This window comes from Molothrus ater, chromosome 1 (assembly GCF_012460135.2).
Source record: "Molothrus ater isolate BHLD 08-10-18 breed brown headed cowbird chromosome 1, BPBGC_Mater_1.1, whole genome shotgun sequence".
Lineage (NCBI taxonomy): Eukaryota > Metazoa > Chordata > Aves > Passeriformes > Icteridae > Molothrus > Molothrus ater.
In genome coordinates this window covers 42,298,109-42,319,401 of record NC_050478.2, presented here as the reverse complement: position 1 = coordinate 42,319,401, position 21,293 = coordinate 42,298,109, and the positions used below count along the sequence as shown (strand labels likewise).

The 21,293-nt window shown below is 45.5% G+C and overlaps 1 protein-coding gene across 1 annotated transcript in view; it reads left to right on the top strand.

The window, feature by feature from the left end:
• The first annotated feature begins 6,254 nt into the window (after window positions 1-6,254).
• The window catches only part of TRIM71 (tripartite motif containing 71), a 54,505-nt gene continuing 39,466 nt past the window's right edge, over window positions 6,255-21,293 (top strand). The window contains 1 exon segment of the mRNA XM_036406897.1: window positions 6,255-7,130. Coding sequence (XP_036262790.1) covers window positions 6,255-7,130 — 876 coding nt within the window.

Here is a 21,293-nt window from a genome sequence, read left to right as displayed (position 1 = left end):
GGGCTAAAAGTAATGTCAGCTGCTGGAGTGCAAGATCCCTGCTTCCCAAAGCCAGCCCTTGAAGACTGTACAGATGCAAAGATGCACACCAACAAGATCTATAGATCACTTTCACATGTGCACAGAGGAGGCTCTCTCTGTTCCTTTCTGGATCCCATCACACCCTAACAAGCACATCTTTAAACTCAAGGTGACCCTGCTGTAGGGGAGATGGATGGGTGGAGGAGGGGGTGTCAAGAGCTTGAATTAATATGCTGAGCAAGCCAGTTTCCAATGATTTATACCATGGGGACAACACTTACTGCTTCTTTGCTCCCCAACCCTCCACCCTGCTCAAGATCCAGCATATCCTACAGGAAGCTCAGCAACACATGCAGAAAGTTGAGCTTACTACTGTACTTACTAATGGATCCAATGACAGATATGTGGTTGAGCGAGAGTCAGTGTGCAGGAGCAGGCATGGCAAATTTGGAATCTGAGGCAAATTTAGAAGTTTGTGCTCACAAGAGGAAAAATGAGGGAAGGAGAAAAAAAACCCAGCACAAATCAGAGCTAAAGTGGCTGAACTTAAGTGGCACAGTTGTCCATGGAGCACAGTTGTGGTGAAAACCTAAAAAAAGATGGATATTCCTCTGAGCGTAATGAATAAGTCAGTAACAGCGAGCTAAAAACCAACAACAAAACCTTTCTCTTTCATTTGTCTGGCACTATTTGACAAATGCCAAATCTCCCAAGGCTACACCAGCATCAAGATCTTGCTAAAGACTTTCTTTGTGAGTAGACCTATTGTAAGTGATGTTTTTGTACATTGATATTGTAGATGAATTCTTGAGCAGGAGAGGCAAAGATCCAAGCAGGTTGTAATGCTCAGTCTCTTGTCTCTTTGTTAACAGATAAACAAGGAAGGGGATTCTCAGGGGCAGCAGGACAGGGAGAGTTTTAGATCTTCGTAATCCCTAGGAAAGACTGTGCAGAATTTGAAACTATGAACCACTGTATTGGCTTTTAATGGCTGTGGTATAGCAATACTGGAGTTGGAATTTTTTTCTGGGTCCTTAGGTGCAAAACAGCAACAATAAAAGGAGTTCAGACCCCTCTGTTTACCATCACCTGTGCACATCTGGGGACTTGCACCAGCTCCTCAGCTTCTCTTGCTCACAAGACCCACTGAGCTCTGAGCTCACAACGCTGCCTTGGAGCTCAGCACAGCAGGGCAACCCACATCAGGCTGCTGGACCACTTCATGCAGGTGGCATAGGAGCTCTTTCTGTGAATGTTTGCCTCTAAAATTACAGTAAAATATCCCCAAACTCACAATTACTCTACCTGGTTCTATTTAACAAAGCTTTTAACCTCCAGACCTCTGGGTTTTCCAGCTGTATTGCTTTTGGCAGGAGCACCATTCTGTTTGTCCTGTAGTGCTGCTGGCAGAAAGCAGATGCTTTCCTTCAAGAAAACGGAGCTTCCAAGTGGAAAGCACATCCTGGTATTCTAAGCAGATGCCAGAGAATGACTCAGGTGCAGTCTATTTTCCACTAAAATTTAAGGGGAAAAAGAAAAAAAAAAAAAGCATTTTTAATGCATCCTTTAGCTGCAGTGGCTGGGCAGTTAGTCAAGGACAGACAAATGTTGCCAAATAGAGATTTTTCAACTAGGTAGAAGCTGGGCTAGGTTATCAGAGCTATTTTAATTCTTGTTAAGTGTCTCTGAAGATCTGACCATTCATGCCTAAGTTTCAGTGTTGTGAAAATGTTTTAATGGTTAATGCTTTAACATAGTTCTGACATGATCATGACACAGTTATGATTTCAACACAGTTTAGAAGATGGACTTGCCTTTAGTACAAACCACATCATTTCAAATTCAGACCAGCAACCGTGTATGAATGGAGGACAAAAGAAAGATGAGAGAAATGGGTTGAAAAAGACTGGAAAAAGGGGGATAAAATGCGAGAAACCTCAGCAGAGTGACACAAAGGAGAGCTAGCAGAATGCAGAGAAATGTCTCAGACGCTCACGTAAGCAGGGAGATTTCATTTATTTGGCACAGAGGGACAATAGCCCTGCTAACCAGGATAGCTATTGTTCTTTTGTTTTTAACAAACAAAAAGGGAAAACGCAAAGCACTAGCTTCCCAGGGAAAAATCATAAAAATAAGTTCTCATCCTGCTGTCCAACAAGGAACGAGAAGCCTCCCGCACTTCACCTATCGCCCCCACGCTGTTACTCACTCACGGTGTTTGTTGGCATAGAAAACAAATGAAATATATTGAGGCCTCACTCTGAGGAGAGCTGAGGGCGTTGTTATAGCAGAACAACTTAATTGAATCGAAAACCACTGAGTCAATGCATTAAGCAGAAAAATGCACGGTGCTATCTGCTGTGTCGTTGAGCGCACAAGTGCTCCAGCAGCCAACGCTTCAGGAGGATTATAATGCTGGTGTGTTCCCTTTAGCTTTATTTCAGCATGTTTCATAGTGAAGACAGAAAGCCATCCATAACTGGAGGAAGCCTCAAAATGTTGCATTCCTTCAGTGGTGGAAGTGGGGAGAGAAGAAAAGGAGGACTTTGATTCAGCAAGACAGAGGTGCTCCCATACGAGGGTGACAGCTGGAGAATAAGGACCCTCTGTTCAGGGACAGTGAATTGCTTATAGCCTTTTACAAGCTCAGGGAGGGTGTAAGATGTATACGAGCTTTGGGAGCCTTGGCACAAACACAGAGGATCCTGTCAGCAGAAAGGACCTTCCACAGCACATAGGTAGCATCGTGAGCCCGCTAAGGACCATTTGAAGCATCGATGTGCAGAATTGCCCCCTTCAGCCGGCTTGCTGGAAAGCAAACAGCTGTCACTGAGGGAGGCAGGAGTGTCAGATATGCCTGGAGACACGCATCTGGGAATTTCTGCCCAATTAAAATATTTCTGAACACAAAAGATGACAGCTTCCATTGAGGGAGCCGGTGCAAAGCGTTATCTGGGAAACCCAAACAGACCAACCGTGCGCTTGTTGTTCAGGGAATTCCCACTCTTCACAACTGACTTTATTGGGGAAAGGACAAGCTCTGCAGCATCATAACTCTCTACAGCAACCACAGGACAAATAAACAGAGCTGAGGCAAGGCTCAATGATGTTTTTAACCTCTGGATAGTCAAAGCTGTGGCTGATTTCACCTGCATGCTCAAATGTGAACATACGGATATGTAATATAAAGAACACAGCTCCAGAGCCAAATCCTTTATTGATACATAAGGCAAGTTCTCAGCAGAATATACTACTGAGGGGCATAATAAATATTCATGCTTGTTTACACCTTAATGCACCTGTCTTGCCCCATGGACTTCATCAACAATTCCCATTGCTTGGTCTTGGATAAGGGTGTTAGCACTCCTGAGTTTCTCAGTTCTCTGAAGGGCTTTTTGAGATATGGCTTGAGCTGTGTTTAGTACCTGACAGCAGAAGACAAAAGGCATTTTTAAGTAGACAATTTAAGTTAGTGTTATTTGTGCGTCTAAGGCCTAAATAGCATTAGTTGTTTGTGCATCTAAGGGTTAAACAAAGCAGAAACATAACTGAATATGCTTTAATAACCACTTTTCCTGTTCTGTGATGGTTCTGAGAATTCATTATCATTGCTGAACAGTAATTAGTTTTGAGTTTATTTTGGTTATTTACAGATGCTTCCATTCACTAATCTGTATATTTTCCCATTTTTATCACTTTTCCTGTCTTTTCGACTTTCCAATCTCTAAGCCAGTTCCACGTTTTAAAATTTCTCAGATCTCCAGTTTCCTTGTTAAGGGTGCAATGCCATGTAACCTCTCTTGCTACCGCAAGCCCCGCTAACCAAGAGTGTGGCCGCTCGGTCGTGCTGCAGAGCCGAAACTTTCCACCCACGCGTTGCTGGTGGCGGGGCATTTCATTAAAACCAAAATAATTGTTGCGGACTTTTAAGCGCGGTCTCGCAGCAGCGCAAATGGCATCCCAGCTAATTTTCGCTAAGTTCATCGCGTCACTTTGAAGGAGAGGAAGCGCCTGCCCCTGCCAACAAGCAAAGCCCCCGGGCTCGCCCGCCTGGGCACGGCAGACCCGGCGGCAACCGCAAGAGCGCGGAGAGGAGCCCGTCACCCCTAGACTGGGCGTCAGAAAAAGGGAAAACGCTCGATTACTCGAGAGACTTCATGTTTAAAGCTGCATTAACGCCTCGGTGCTTTCAAAGAACGGCCCCGAAGCCCCGCTCGCATCCCAAACCCAAAAAGGGCGCGAGGGTCTGGCGGACCGCCCGAGCGGCGGCGCGTCAGACCCGCAGAGCTCGGGGGGTCCCCAGCGCTGAAACCGGCGGTGTTAAAAGATGGGGGGTGGGCCAAGGGGGCTGGATGCGGGCGGATGGGGGCAGGTCGGGCCCGAGGAGGGAGAATGTTTCCTGCCCGCCGCCGCCGCCCCCCGGCCGCCCCCCGCAGCCGGGCGGAAGTCAGCCCGCGCCGTCGGAGCTTAAAAGGCTCCCGCACGCCGCGCCGCCCCAGTGCCGGCGGCCGCAGCGGGGCCGGAGCCAGCGCCGCCGCCAGCCCCGCGCCCCCCCCCGGGGCCGCCCTCCGCACCCCGCCCGGCGGGGAAGGCGCCCGGCGCGATGGCTCTCCCCGGATCCCACGCCGCCTGGGACGGTGCTGCCGCATCAGTGAGTAATTCCTGCTAATTTACCCCCCGGGGCCGGTGGGCTCCGGCTCGGCAGATCGCGGGGGAGGCGGGCGTTTTGGTTTTCGCTGCTTTCCTCCCGCCGCCCCCCTCCTCCTCTCGCCTCTTCTTCGGGTTTTATATTATTTTTGTTTTCTCAATAAAACACCACGCGAAGAGGCGAGATGACAAAGGAAATGTGATCCTAGGCGCTGCAGGGGCTCAGAGCGAGAGAGAACCGGAGAGGAGGAGGAGGAGGAGGGGGCGAGCGTAGCGCTCTCGGATAGCATTGCACAGCGGCTCCAATTTGTGCGAGCGAATATAATACACCCCCCATGAATAATTCAGGCCGGCCGGCGGGGACCTGCCGCTGCTCCTCTGCCCGGCCGCCGCAGCCTGTGCGAGCCGCGCCGAGCCCGCGGCACTGACCGGCCGGCAGAAGCCGCCCGAGCCGCCGGGTACCGCGTGTGCGGGGCTGCTGCGGGCTCGGCGCTGCCCTCCGCGGGAAGCCTCACGTAAAGGAAGGCGTCCGGCGGGAGCCGGGACTCGGAGAGGCGAGAGAGGGGACTGCCCTTCTCGGCTGTCCTCGGAGCCCTTTTATTCTTCCCATCTCCTCCTCCGCGTCCCGCCAGCGCGAGTCTCTGCCGGTGGGGTGGGCACCAACGCCGCCCTCCATCCCCACCCCCCAGTCATGCGGTGGTGGAGCAGGCGTCGGCGGGGGAAGACTGGAGCCGGAGAAGTCTGCCTGGCCACTGTGTTTCAGTGCCTCTCTCTCTCCTAGAGCTGCTCTGGATTGCAAAAGTGGAGGGGGGAACTGAAACGAAATTTCCCCTTCCCCCCCGACAAGCACAGGTTTAAAGGAAAAGAGGGAAAAACCCAACGCCCCAAGAAGAAAGAGCGAAACTTGAGTTAAGCCCCTGCTGCCCCCCGCCCGCCCGGCCGAGAGGGACTTGCACTGCCGCCCCGACCCGGTTCTGCGGCCGTGGGAACCGGAGCCGAGCCCCGGCGGACAGAGTTCGGTCCCCGCTGGATGCGGCGGGGATCGGGCGGTCGGCGCCCATGCACTTTCCGTTGAGGAAGACGACAAGTAACCAAACCACGTTGTCAAACTGCTGACCCGAGGGGGAGATGAGAAGACTGTGTGAGGTATTGACCGATCGGGGAATCGATACAATTTGTCTAATGCAACGGGGGATCGGGGGTTAAGTACATGAGAGGGACGAGAGGATCCATTTACTGAGGGAGAACGGGACAGCTACACCTTGATACCAAAAATACTCCCCCCCCTCCCCGCAGCAGCCAGCCCGGCAGCAGCGAGGTACGAGGAGAGGACCCAGCTCCCTGCAGACCGCCGGATCGATGACACCGTATTTGCAAAACCGGCCCATCGATCCCACTTGGCAAAACGACTGATCGATGCCAGCTTGCTCGTAAGCTGCTTGCAGAACTACCTTCTCCCCGCGCCTCTGCTTTTCCGCCCACTTTTTTTTTTGTGGGTTTTTTTTTTTGCCTTTTTTTTTTTTTTTTTTTTTGAGGGAGGAGAGACACGTTTTTGCCCCCCCATCGGGGAGTCAGGCCCATCGCAAATGGCTTCGTTTCCCGAGTCCGACTTCCAGATCTGCCCGCTGTGCAAGGAGATGTGCGGCTCGCCGGCTCCCCTCTCGTCCAACTCCTCCACCTCCTCGTCCTCCTCGCAGACCTCCAGTTCCTCCGGGGGCGGCGGCGGCTCCTCCTGCGGGGGCCCGCCGCGGCGGCTCCACGTCCTGCCCTGCCTGCACGCCTTCTGCCGCCAGTGCCTGGAGGCGCAGCGGCACCCCGGCGCGGGGGACGCGCTCAAGCTGCGCTGCCCCATCTGCGACCAGAAGGTGGTGATCTCGGAGCCCTCGGGCATGGACGCGCTGCCCTCCTCCAACTTCCTCCTCAGCAACCTGCTGGACGTCGTCGTCGTGGCGGCCGCCGCCGACGAGCAGAAGAACGGCCGCGCCGCCGGGACCGGCCCCGCCGCGGGCTCGGGCGGCGGCGGCGGCAACAACCGGCACCACGGCCGCCCGCCGCCGGGGCCGCCCCGCGCCGCCGGCTCCTCGCCCGCCGCCGCCGCCTCGGCCGCGCCCTCCTCGACGTCGTCGTCGTCCTCCTCCTCGGGCGGCGGCGGCTCGGCGGCGCTCCTGCTGCGGCGGCCCCACAGCCGGCAGGGAGAGCCCCGCTGCAGCTCCTGCGACGAGGGCAACGCCGCCAGCTCGCGCTGCCTCGACTGCCAGGAGCACCTGTGCGACAACTGCGTGCGGGCGCACCAGCGCGTCCGCCTCACCAAGGACCACTTCATCGAGCGCTTCGCCGCCGGCCCCGCCGCCGCCGGCCCCGCCGCGCCGCTCGCCCTCAGCCCGCCCTACCCCGCCTCGCCATACAACATCCTCTCTGTCTTCCCCGACCGGGCCAGCTACTGCCAGCACCACGACGACGAGGTGAGCGCAGGGAGGGAGGGAGGGAAGGGGCGGCTGCGCTCCCGGCCCTGGCCGGCGCCAGAGGGCCCCCGCCCGCATCGCCTGGCTGCCGGGGGGCGGCGGGGCTGTGGGGACAGGGGGGCAGCGCCGCCCCGGCAGCGGCCGGTGCGGGGCGCGGGAGCCGCTGACACAGCGGGGGAAGGGCGTGCGGCGAGGCGGCGGCGTCCCGGGCGCGCCCCGCTCCCACCGGGCGCTGGTCCGCGCCGCCGCCCGGAGCAGGAGGAGGAGGCGAGCCGGGGGGCCCGTCCGCGAGGTGCGGGACCTGCTGTCCCCGGAGGCGGCCGGCGGAGCCCCGGTCTGCCCGTGAACGGTTTGCAGCGGGGGCACTGGGCTGCTGCGGGCGCTGTGTCCCTCAGAGCGGGCTCGCCTGGCGCGTACCGAGGGGTGGCAGGGCCGTGGAGATGCAAGAGAAAAAGGTTTGGGGTCCCCCAGAGTCCCGATGCTGAGTTAAACTGGTTTGTGGAGTCTGCTTTGCACAGCCGTGTTCGGCGTGTAACCCACTGGAGAAAGAAAAACGAATAAATAGGGAAGGAAGATAACTGTGTTGAGAAAAAGATATCCTTTTGATTAATTAATTATAAATAAATAAAAGGCAGTAAAAAAGTTAGCAGAGATACGCTTGCAAATGCCAGCTACATCTACTGCTCTTGGTCAACATCTTGTCTGCTTCTGTGGTGGCAAGCATCTACTGATGCAAAAACAGGAACTTGCTTTACGTGGCGTTAATTTAAAACGCTTTGGCTTTGCAAATTTTGATTCTGGTGACCCTAAGTGTTGTTTCGTAGATCTTAAAAGAGGCAGTGGCTTCTTCAAAATGTACTTGAAAGTGTCTTAAGTTTCATTGGGATAGTTTCTTGCTGTGGTAGTTTGAAACTTGATTTTTCGTTTGAAGCTAGAAAATAGCGATCTGCTGACTTTCCCCTTTTGCTCTGGGGGTCAGCGCGGGGGGATTTTGCTGGAATTTTCCAGTAACTGGTGTTGGAGGTAGTTTGCTCCCAAGATGAAATTGGACAGCACAAGGGGCTTCAGGGAAAACCTGCCTGAGGACAGGGGTGGTACAAGAGCTTCCTGTGGGATGCTTGCTTAACTGATAAACGAAGGCATTTAGCCTTCGGGAAATGTGGTGATGCCTTTGTCTTCAGTTTTCAGGGACACTTTTTCTATCTCTAATGTTGCTGTAGGTATGAAATAATTCTAGAAAGGTCTGGCATTTTGTGTTTCTTAAAGTTGCTAGTGGCAGAGGACAGACCGTATGAATTCTGTGGAAAAGAAAGACCTTAAAATGACATTTGGGGGGCATGAAGTGTGATTGAGGAGCAATCAAGTTTTAAACAAAAAGAAAAGCAGCCCAGAAACGTTATGGCAGCTGAGCTGCCTACAGCTTTTTGTGGTATCTCACCATCTCCCTACGAGTGGGCTTCCTAAAGCACTTGAGTAATACTGAATGCTAGACTGAAATGAGGCATGATGTTCTTAAGAAAAAAAAACCATCTTTCTGCATTCGTTTTGGAGTATAACTTCGGTTTTGTGGTACAGGCTAGAAAGCTTCTAGTTTTTGTGTTCTCAGTAGGGTGAAAGTTCTTTTTTGAAGTGTGTAAAATGAAACAATTGAGTGTTTTTGGCCATAGCATAGAATATCCAGCTTCTAATGCAATGTATTCTGAATCCACAGAGTAAAACAGTAGCTGGGATAGGAGCTCCAAGGTATTTTGTGGACTTAAAAGCTTAAATTGCAAAGGGAACATAGGTATTCTAGCCTTGCTTAAACTGTACGGCTTTTCTAGAAGCAACTTCTGAAAAAGTTAATTTATTTTACATAAATAATTTTACTTTCAACAGTGCGCTCTGAAAAGAGTACACCTCTTAAAAGGATTGGGTTTGGGTGTTCCGGTGTCCTGTAGACCTAGAAATTGTTTTAAAACAACTAAGTATTTTCAAGCCTTCAGCTCCTGTTGAAGGCTTTTATTCTGCAAATTAGTGATCTACTACTGTTCTTGATTAGTGAGTTTTGGTGGCTCCTTAATGAGGGTGTGCCTGATCAGTATTTATTATTCACTCGAGAGGAATTGTTTGGGATAGTCTGACTGTTGGGAACAGTTTGTGCTGTAAATCTTTATCACTTCGGCTAAAAATATGGGTGAGGTGTACAACTTTTTTTTTTTTTTTTCTGAGAAAGGGTGGCTGCAAAACTGTGAGGGTTATTGCTTGTTTAAGAATGCTATTTACAGCCTCATAAAAGGAACGATAATAGAAAGGCAGCCTTCCAGGAGAGTACTTAGTGCATCACTTAAGCACTGTGTTGGGCTAATAGTGTAAAAACAAACCTAAAGTGCAAGGCAGGAATGGTAGCCTGAAACCTTAATATTAGTAGTTAAAAACTCGGGTTCTGCTCAGTATGTGAGAAAAGCTGGTGAGCAGGATATTCCCTCCGATTAATTCATGCAGGTAAGGCTTGGGCATAGGCTGATTTCATCTGCAAGCTGCTGGAAGAGTAATTCTCTTAAATGCAGAGTTCTCTTCCCCAGGATATATCCTCCTTACCCCTGTTATAAGGAGTTTGACCCCATCCCTGAGGGTTTTCTGCGCAAAAGTTGCTGGCTCCTCCCTTATTTTGTGCCTCCTTGCCTAGAACATGATACTCCTGTCCTAATATTGCCACTCATTTGTTATCTTTCATCCTGTTCCTCTCTGGTCTTTCCATCCCTCCTTCTGGGAATCACTGTCCGTTCCCCATAATTTTCCCTCATTCCACCTCTGTTTTTAGACTCCCTTGAGTGAGAAGGGAAATAGCACCGTGGGTGGTTACTTACTGGGTGTTCCAAGACTCAAAACAAGACTACACATACACATTTGCCAGACAAGATCAGTGTAGTTGCTCATCCTCTTAATGCAGAGAAATGCAGATTTCAGCTCTTAACTGGGATGTGTCTGGTGTGTAGTCTCTTTTTAGTCGAGATGGTTCTGGTATTGGTTGAGCTGTTGATTCCTGTTGTGTGCTACGAGTACATAACAGTCTCTGAAACAGAGAATATTGACTGTTACAGTAGTGACAAATGTTTGAGAGTGGAACCCTGAACATTGCTTTCAGGATAGCAGTGCCTTCAGGTGATGCATGAAAGAAGATTAATAAAACTGTTGTGGGGTGGGGGGTGAAGCAAAAGCCAATTCTTTGTCATAGAGCTTCTGTTCAAATCCAGTCTGGTGGTTTACTACTGGGAACCTCACTATCTGCAAAATGCTATCATGGCAGCAGGGGAAATGCTTAATTTCAGATGTTTTGAAGCATTCTACAAAAGTAACCATGTTGCAACCCTGATAATTTTCTTTTGTCTTGCATTTTTTGCTATCAATGCTACAGTAGCAACTAGGATGTTATTGTTATAAAAACCAACTAGACAGGGGACTTGAAAAAGATATTTTACTTTATCTTACCCATAATTAAATCAAATATCCTCCCTGATATGTCAATGTGTTCTTGATTGTTTCATCCTGGACTGAAAGAGCACCTCTGTTTTTCTTTTCTTGGAAGATGATAGGCTGTAAACTAAACCATGATCTTAGAAAATGTTGGAACAGCTGTAGGACACTTGGCTTGTATTGATAAACTATCTGAGTTCAAGTGAGTTTGCAGAAAGTGGAAAATGCCACAAGTTGCAAGTTAAATAATTGGGGCTTCATTTGTGGCAGAGCTCAGCTCCTGTGCACTTGAATATCATTTCATGATAACAGTGGTGGATGGTCCAAACACTTCAATAGGAGATTTCTAACACTTTCTAGGGAAAGTGTGAAGTTGTCAAATTCAGTCGGCTAAATGGTGTGTGACCCTTCTAGTTCTCATATTGCTCTACAGATTCCATTTTAGACGTGGTTCATGGACTATCAAGACGTACAAGACAAAACCCTGTAGCACCACAGCTCCCTCTGTTGCAAGAAAGGATTTTAACGATTTTTCTCCCCTTGCCCTTAGACACCCTGTTCCTTCCTTCCTTCTCCTTGCATCATGTTTGTCTTTGGTCAGGTTGTTAACTGATCAGATTAATTTACAAACTCTTTAAGTTTTTTGCCATATCAGTGATTTGCAATGGTTCATGGAGCTGTTGGAGCATGCAGACAAGACTCACTAAAATCAGATTGCTATGTTGAATTCTGGGGTTGCATATATTCTTGGATTTCTTATCTTTTTAGATTAAGAATAAAATGCATTCCTTCTTACTATTTTACAGATTGTGAAAGATGCAATTTTTGGAGGCTTGTACGTGTATAGGGGAAAACATTCAACTTCATAGCTGTCAGCTGAACTGAAAGCTACTTACCTGGTACCTTGGCTAAGGTTGCTGATTGAATTTATGTCTAAGCTGCTCTAATGTAGGGTAAAGCTGTGGTTTCACAACAGGGAGCAAGCTGTCTTAACATCTCATGGCTACTCAGAGAATAGGGGCTCTCACTTCCTCTGTTCTCTCCAGGCTTGGCTGTGCACACTCAGGAGATGCTTCTGTGAGCCAATTTACTCACTTAACATGACAGAAAACTTTTTGTCCCTTTTGCTAGCACTGGTATAAGTTTATTTTAGTTGCAGGCTGAACTGGTATGAGGGGAAAGGAGGAATGGAGTGGTTAGACGGGAATGGTAGGTTAAATGTGGTTGCTTTTGTGTAATGGCTTTCCATACTGCCAAATGCTGAGCTTCGCTCTGTGGTGCTCCCAGTGCCATCCACCCACACGTCTCAGCCAAAGTGGTTGGCTGATGCAGAGGGAGTATGCCTGAGTTCCCAGTTCCAGTTCTGCATCTCTTGCTCAGGGGTTATTTGTGTGAAACTGTGGTGTGTGGTACAGGCTCTTGCTGTTTCTCTTTGTAATGATTAAGGTTTTTGCCACCTAAAAAAAGATTAAAAATCTTAGGAGTGTATCTGGAGGCAGTGGTTTTAAAAATTCAACACTTTGTGTTGCTGGTGTTGTGACTGCTAGAGCTTCAGCTTTACAGGAAAAAATGTGCACATGAGCTAGAGAAATTCATACTTCCAGGGTATAGAAACTGCATATAGTTCTTTGTACTCATGCAGCCTTCATTTATCATACTTACTGTGTCTTTCCTCTACTGATATCAAATGCACATACAGGTGCCCATCTGAGGACAGTGCTTCAGATTAGGTTATTGACAGTTGTGTTTTTCTTTTTAACTTTTTCCTGATGAAGAAAGCAAGGTAGTGAGTTATTTTGTTCGTACATGATTTACGGAATGTGGATTTAACATCCTTAGAAAGATAAGGGGTTGGAATCATCTTTTGTTTCAGAATATTTTTCAACTTACAAATACTGTTCAGCTATCAGGTGTTAAACCTCTGGGATTACTCTGCCTTACCTTCCCTTTAGATGCCTCTTCACCATCACATCTTCAACTCCTGGCTCTTCCCTGCATGCAGAAATCTTTTGATTTAACTCCTTCTCTTTAGTAAGAGAATTAAAACTTTGTGTTTTAAACAGCTTTAATACTATTCTGGAGAATCCAATCCCCATTTGCTGCTTTGCAGTTGACTTGGTGTTGAAATCCACTCACTCTTTTAGGGTAAACACAGCAAAGTTGTCAGGTTTTTCTCTGGGTGATAATATGATGTTACACTAATGGCTTAATTAAACACGACTTCAGACAATTTTCAGTGAGTAAAAATTGGAAGAAGCATAAATGCCTTGGATGTTCAGGCAACTTTTATGGACTGTGTTTACTTAGAGCCTGTCTTTGAAAACCCAAGAGTATTGCTGTGTGTTAAGGGTATTAATGCTTGCAGGCTGCAGCATAGACCTCTGAGGCTGTAGTGACATACAGCTGGAGATGTGCATACAATAAATAGACATGAAACTAGACTACTGAATGCTCATAATTTTTTTAAATTACAGTTTTGTTAGAACTGATGCCTCTCATAACTGGTAGACAAGGTCTAGCTGAATTTTTGCTTCTATTTAGTGATGAAATCTTTCATCATGTCTAGCAGTTTCTCCTTTCAGCTAAATCTTCAGAGCATGTAAACATGCTTGCTAGACCATGCTTCCTTTAAGGAAAACTACTTAGTTCCTCTGTTTTAAAGTCAAGGAGGTATCATTCCTCTTTCAATACTGTCTTGACCCAGTCTCTTCCTAGTTTTCCTCCCATACTCCCTTCCTTCCTGCAAAGTTGTTGGTGTCTTTCCATCAGGCAAAGAAAGAATCACGATGTGTTGAGAGCACAGATCTTAAGCTGCATGAACAATGCACTGAATGCAAGACTAATGTTACCACAGATATCACAGAAGGGGTTTATTGTCTTCAGCTGTAACCCACTTCCAGTAGAGCAGTTACAAATATAGTCTTGGATCATAATTATGTAGTACGTAATTTTTACTAATGCTTTTAACCTATCATTCAAAGTCTTTAATTAAAAAGTGTAGAAATACTGGATGGGACTGGTTACTGCTTGGCCATCCAAGTATTGGTTAATGTGATGAATGGATGTCCCTCATCCCAAAATATATTAGGCATATTGACTTTTTTCAGCTGTTCTCTTTGTGGGCTCAGCTGCAGCCCCTTCCATGGCTTTTCTCCTTTCCCTGGCTGTGCTTGAAGAAGGGCTCTGTGGGTGGGATGGGTTTGGTCCTCCTAACAAATTAAGCTTGTGCATCAGAATCAAGTTACAGAAATGGAACAAAAAACAGTATTGCTCCAATTCCTTATCTCCTTTAGTACAAAAACTTCTTTACTATTTGAAGTCACCTCAGAAGTTATTTATTATTCCTCTTTGCTCTACCATCTAGAGAAGAGAAATAGTATGTGGCTAAGACAGTAGTGTGTTTCTTTTCTAAAGTTCTTTTGCGTCTCTTCTACTTGTTTCTTCCTCTGCTATCAACCTCAACAAAATAAATTCTTTTCAGTTATAGCGTCCATAGCTGCTAATCTTTTTTAGCAACTAAAAATGTTGGCCAGCTTGTTGGCCATTTAAATGCTCTAGCTGTATAGCCTAGTATGAAAAGGAATAAAAGCCAGTACCCACAGATGAGGCTCATGAATATATGTTCTGTGTTGTTCAGGCATCTTGGATATGTGTGCAATACTGACAGAATTAATTCACAGTTACATGTTTAGCTCTAAGAAATAAGAGCACTATTCCTGTTATTTCGCTTGAGTGTGTAACATGCATTGCTAAAACCCCAGATGGTGAACTTGTTGGCTAGGATGATGACTAGTTAGCAGTTTCCTTTGTATGTGGTTGAAATGTTTTTGAAGTGACTAAGACTTGAACTGGAAACTTGAAATGCTTATTGTTTTATGGTTCTGTATGCTTTGTGCTGTATGCCTGTGCTGTATCCCGGTGCTGACTTGGAGAAAATGGATTACCTCCCAGCAGTGGGGAGGTGACTTGAGGCAAGCTCTAAACTTGTTGGACTGGCAATGGGTGAGAATCACTTTTCAGAGTTGGGTACTTAAAATTCTGGGGATTGTGAGATATGCCTTGAATGCTACAGAGAAAACCACACCTGAAGAAAGATGTGGATTGTCTTTAAACTCATTTCTGAAGTAGACAAATTACCCAACCAAAGGCAGCTACTGTCACCTCAGCAGCTCAGTTTTACTCCTGTTTGTTACTACAGTATTCTCTCTCCTAAGAGCACACAAGCAATCACCAAGGCTGCTCTTATACCAGTGCTTTCCAGGGGTGTGAGAATAGCGATGTGCTTGCCCTTTAATCTGTGTTGTGGGGGAGAAGTGAGCTTTAGTGAGCTAAAGGTAATAGCTGAACTTGTGTTGCATCATCCCTCTAATGTTGGTTAGTCTCCATACATAATCAAAATATTTAAGGGTGTTTTGTGAAGTTTGCTAAGCCCTATCTTTTTCAGTTGGTTGCTTGTTTTACATGCCCCCTCGCCCCCTCCCCCTATATATTTTGTGGATAGCCACTGTTGTTATAAACTACCATCTACTGTAAATATTTTCTTCTGCTAGGCAAGGTATTGTGAATGTACAGAACTCTCAAATGATGTGTTTGGCTGGATTAAAAGGCTGGCAGGGACCTAAATTCAGCAATCAAACTTCATTGTGATTCTTGGATGGTAGTGCTGGAGCTTGTTGCTGTAACTTCCTATCTCCTATGTTGTCTTGGGTTTTGTGGACTCTGTTTGGATGTCAAGCCACTTGCTGTCCAGAGTGGCTGGCATATGCTAAAAAACTAATGTTCTACAGCCTTTTGTTCAGCTGCTCTTGGTTAACAAAAGGCAAACTATTATTTAGGGTAAAATGTCAGCTATCAAACTTCAAATCCTCCCCTTTTCCCTCCCCCTTCATTTCAGTTGTTCTTTTTACACAGCTATTCACACTGTCAGACAGTTAAATGTACAAAATAAAAATCCCTAGCCTTAAATATTGGGTGTGAGCAAAGTTGAAAGCTGTCTGCATTACGGATGCCCTTAAGCTTTGTAATCCAACCTAGTGCTGGATCAGGGACTAGAGAAATGCTGCTTGTGTCAGGGTTGGTAGTGGAAAGCACCAGTGAGTGAGCCAGTATGGGCTGTCTGACAAGGTTACTCTTGCTGATCTTCCGTCACCCTGAATAATGCCATGTCAGGTGTGGAGGGTGGAAGGGACAGCCACCAGGTAGCTCCTGGGGTCTTGCTGCTTGCTGTGCTTTGGGAATCAGCTGTATAGTTCCAGGATGTTTTAGTAAGTGCATGTGTATGTGAGGCAGAGCAGGTCTCTTACTCTGAGGAAGAACTTTTCTCAGAGCATAGAAAGAAGGAGAGCAGCATGCCTCCAAGCCTCCCTTTTTTTTTTCCCCTTTAAAAGCAGTGCTGGTAAAGGGTTAAATTCCAGCCCCCTGCAGCACACCCCGCCCCCACCGCTATATATGGTATGCCCAAAGGCACTGGAGATTTAATACATTGAAGTTGGAGCGTGAAGGGGGTCTGCAGCCTGCTAGACAAAGTCACTCAAATTTCAAGAATACTCGATCCATACAAGGATGTTACTTGAGAAAGGCATGGCTTCTCTGTTAAGAAACCGGTTGCCGAATGAGCCGGCTGAGTGTCCCAAACACAGCTTTTGTGGCTAGATGAGCAGACTGCAAACCAGATTTTCTTTAATCGATGGCTGACTGACCAGCAAGCTAGCTGAAGTTGTTGTGAGAACCGAACAGCCTCCCCTCAGAGAAGTGCTTATTTGTAGGGGAAAATGAAAGTTGTTGTTTCTCCCACTGAAGTGCTTGCAAGTTGTAGACACTATTGTGCAGGTAATGATACAAGAGGATTCAGCTGAATTGACTGAATACTAGACTGAAATAATGGAAAATAATTTCCCCATGCTAGCTACTGTAGAAGTACCTACAGCATTGCAGTTATGTCACAACAGGATCTATTTGGTGTCAACTTCTGTTAAAGGCTTTTAAATGGATGGGAAGAAAGGAGGGACAGTTTATGGAAGAAAAAAAGATAAACAAAACCAAAATTATCATAATAAAGAAATTGGTACTGGAAAGATCAGGTAGTGGATTCTACCCTGAAAGAATTAACAAGCAACACTAACAAAACATTTGGGAATTGGAAAGGATGAAGTAAAAAGAATTGCTAGAACACTGAGGTCCCAGTCTTTCTAGTGCTGCTCTTGTATGTACTAAAATGGAAATGGGGGTAAGATTGCTTCTTCCTCTCTTGTACTCAATACAGTTGTCATTGAGGGGGCAGATGTAATAAACCCTGCCTCCCGCAATATCATGGAAGCATTGATAAGATTAGAATTATATATGGTGGCTGTTGACAAGAGTTCCAAAAGGTAACTACATGCCCTCCCTTAGCATGAAGGTGCCGTCTTCTTTCTCTGTTCCAGACAGTGTGTATTTTAATTGACAATATTCCATGGTAGCTGCTGCACTCTTCTTGCATTACTAATTTTTTCAAGGGCTCTGAGCCTGTTGCTGGATAAATTAATGTATGGCCCCTGAGCTTTCTGTTGCTGAAGCATGGCTCCCTTACTTGAATTACTCTGGGTTGGTGGGATGGTTCTTAGGGAGGTTCATAGTGGGCAGTCCCAGCAGGCTGGGCTGAGTGGAAGCAAGGCTGAAGTGTCTTGAGCTGACTTTTGCTGCATAGCTGGCAATTTGCTGGAGGGCTGTCCACTCCAAACTTCCAGTTATTCCTGAGATGTGCTTTTTCCATTTGTATGCACTTCCCAATGCATACAAATTTGATAAACTTCCTGAGTTTTAGACAATTGTGACTTGTCAAAACAAACATGACTTTATCTTCATGCTATTGCTTTTCTGGCAAAGGTGGAATTATCCCACCTTTGCATCTTGTCAAAAGTAGTTCATTACGTGCCTCTGAATCTGAACTGTTCCTCAGGAGCAGTTGTGTCAAGTCAGCCGAATTTCTTTGTCTCTTACCAAAACAAGTGGAAAGCCTCTAAGGCAATGTTCTGCTGAACCTGATGGGGTACATGTGGGCCCCTCATTCCAAGTGGCTTATTCTTCAAATAATATTTCCAGGGAGCAGTTGTACGCCTTGATGCTGTTCCATACTGGTGCGTGGTTAGTGCATGTTGGTATATTGTAGTAACAATTGAAAATTCTCTATGATTTAGGAACCTTTAGAACCTGGTTCTGGAGAACCACTAGAGAGATTTTTGCTGGAAGTGATGAAGCACTGCAGTTACAATTAATATAATGTGTGCACTTCATTTCCCCTTTTAGGAGGCTTTGGCATTGACTTGGGATATAGGTAAGGTCAGCATATCTTTGCAAAGACTGGAGTAGTTGAATTCTGTGGCTGGCCACTTGAGCTTGTAGTGGCATACTGGGGCTTGGCTTAGATCCAGAGGCTCTTCTTTCACTGGAACACTTCCTTGTCAGTCCTTTCATTTCTTTTCCCATGCCTGTGAGCCAGTGAAGGGAGTTCAAGTAGTACGTGATTACTGATAGTCTTTACTAGTGCTCCTATCTCTGTCTCTTGGCAATGATGCCAAAAAACTTTAAACACTGTGAGAACAAATAGGAGAACCATAATTTAAAAGTGCAGGTGTTAACACACGCCTACTTTCACAAACTGCAACAAAAAAACCAACTTGAGCCATTTTTAAGTTAATAGTTTCATTTTCATATTTCAGTCCTTAGATGCAAGCAATTAACTTATATTATTCTTCAGAGAGTACCATAATTTCTATAGTTGTAGAAGTTATTTAGAGTGCTAAACTACTTATAGCTTTATTTTAATTGGTTTCCAATTTGCTTGTCTAGCTGCAGAAACTTTGTGAGGAGGAGTTACTCAGCTGCCTCATTTGGCCACCAGTTTCTTAGAGTGAAGTCATGCCTTTCAATCAACATCCTTGTAAATACAATTAATAGCATTTTTATTCTGTATGTGATATCACTTCTGACACCTGTTCTTGATGCTAGCCTGTTGCATTCAGCAGAGAACAGGGGCTGCTAAGGAGCTTCAGCTGATGAAACTCCTCAATGGCGTGAACCAAAGGTGTATTGAAGGTGTCCCTTTTTCGGGTCCAAACCTGTTCATCTCCTTTCCTTCCCCAGCTCTGCCTTAAACTTAGAGAAGGAAGTTGAACATGGATGCTTTGAATAAATTTTTGGTGAAAGCCATAGTTCTGCATTTCATTATAAAGCACATATTCTTGTGACTAAGCATCTCACTTCTAAAATGTCATGGGTTTTGGTAGTGCAAGTCACTGTGTAAATGTGGAACAAGTGTTCATTCCTCTCAGCTGCTCAGTAGTACACTTCTGTTGCCATTCATCTTCATTATATATTGTCAGTATATGTATGTAAACATAATTTTTATAAGGTATTTATGAGGGTTTGGCTAGCATAATAAGACCAACTTATTTTCTCCTCAATGGAAGATAAATCTTGACAGTTAATCAATCTAGGAACAATGTATTGAACCAGTACCCTGTCAGAACTGCTGTTTTGTCTTCACCAATGTTCAAGACAGCTGTTTCAGAAAAAAAAAGGAAAGCTGTTTAGAATGTATTTTAGAGGAACTGGTCTACAATGTGTCCTTCCACTTAAATTTTTAAATTATCATGGGGAAGCATTGATGGTGTCCTGTCTTTTATTATTTTAATATTAGTTTTTTAATGTAAGCAACAGAAAAAAATCATGGTCTCAACTGAATATACCATATAATGCTTGAAATTCAATATGATCTTGTCTATAGCAGAACATAATATTTTCATCAATTAGTTTGTTGTTTGAATTTTAAATTCATTTTAACACCGTCCCAGGAGGAAATATAAAAGGAAACACTTTTCACCAGCTAGGGGATAGATTGTAAAGAGGAAGTGTTGCATATCAAAACAAAGACCAAAATAAAAAAAATAGAATAGTGATACCTCCCAGCTGAGATCACTGTATGCTATCCAAAAGTGCTGTCAGCAGGTGAGAGGCTCACTGACATGGAATGCTGTCTTGGAAATCTTGTTTTTTTCATCCAGTTATTCCTCCTCAGCATATGAGAACACAGCGTTACCCTCATTGCAGAATTCAGGTACATTTGTATATGGCTTGTCTGGGATGGAAATTGGACACACTATTCGGGATAATGATAACCTTCCTCATTATAACTCTTATCTTAATTTTCAGCTTTTTGCAGTTTATTCCTCCCTTTGAGAACAATTTTCTCATTATTTGTAGTGGTGTATGATTTTGCTCCAAAGCTTCCTGGTATGAATTTTTTTCCTTAAGATGTTATCCACCTGTGGTAGTGGATTTGGATTTTGGGTGTAGATGGGCAGCTTTCCATTTGGCTCCCCTGGCGAAAGTACTTTTGCTATGTAGTCCCTTGCTGAAGGAGGAGGTAGTAAGGGGAATAACCCAAGGTGACTGATGCAGCTCCAAATCTAGTAACTTCTTTTGGATGCACATGTTGTAATAAAGTAGCACAAGTTTTTTTGAGCAGCATGATGTGAAATTATATAAAATCCTACATTTATTATCTAAGAAAGGAAACTCCTCTTCAGAAACTCCTGTCTGGCCCAGGAAAACTGTTGCTAGTCATTCACTAGGAACAAATGGCTGTTTCCTAGATCAGTAAGAGTCAGAATATCATGGTGTGTCTGTTGTTTTTCCCCATTTCATGTATCTGTTTTTCTCGAGGCAGGGGAGACATTCCTGCCAAATATGTATGCCATCTCTCTTGTTCTGCTATGGCTAGGTGGAAATGCTTTCAGAATGAAAGATCTTTGCAAATCAAAGTTTAAACAAACAAAAAGAAACAAAACCAGCCAAAATAAATTCTCAAAACACCCAGGTCTCATGTGGTCAAAGAAGCCACTTCTTGGAGTAAGCTGGCTTGTTTCATGTTTGATCCCATATGGAGTTACGGAGGGAAACCATTCCTCGAGTGCTTTTGTTAAATAAAGCTGTTGCCATGAATTAAGCAACGCTGCCCTGGAATGTTTCTGATCATGGTCTTGCAGAGCTTGTGACCTTTGCACTGAACATGTGAACTGAAACTTCATCTTCCAGTGTTCAATAACCATGTTAAAAATTCAGAGGTGAGGCAGTCTTGGGATTTCCTTAGGCTAGCTAAAATGCCAAGTGAAATTTAAGTACCAATTTATAGAGTTAGTTTTTTATTATTTTTATACAAAATAGCTACAATTTTTATTATAAATCTGAAAATTCTTTATCAATTAAAAAAGCCTCAGTGATTGCATAAACAATATCTTAAAACCCTTTCATTTATAGAAGCCAACTAAAGCATTAAAATATTGCCACCTTCTTGTCTAGATGCATTCAATTACTCTAATTAGAATGTTTGTAGTAGTATACTACTACTGCTTCTTAAGGCAATTGCTTTGACCAGGAGCTGGTTGTAGTGCCTGTAGAGGATATTCAGTTCAACTGGGCTGCAGCTGAAAGGGGGAGAGAAGCAGTTTAAAAAGTGTGCCTCTTGCAGTCCATCACTTTGATGCCACTGGACTTCCTACCCAAAGAGAATGCTATTAACAATTAGTCTTTTTCCTGTTTACCAGGTAGGAACACTGCCACCTCTTGGCTACTCACCATCCTTACCTTTCTGAAAATTTTGTTGGTTTTTGTGATGTTTTCTGGTGGAGTGTTTTCCTGAATAATTAGGTGGTGGTGTAGTGAAAGCCT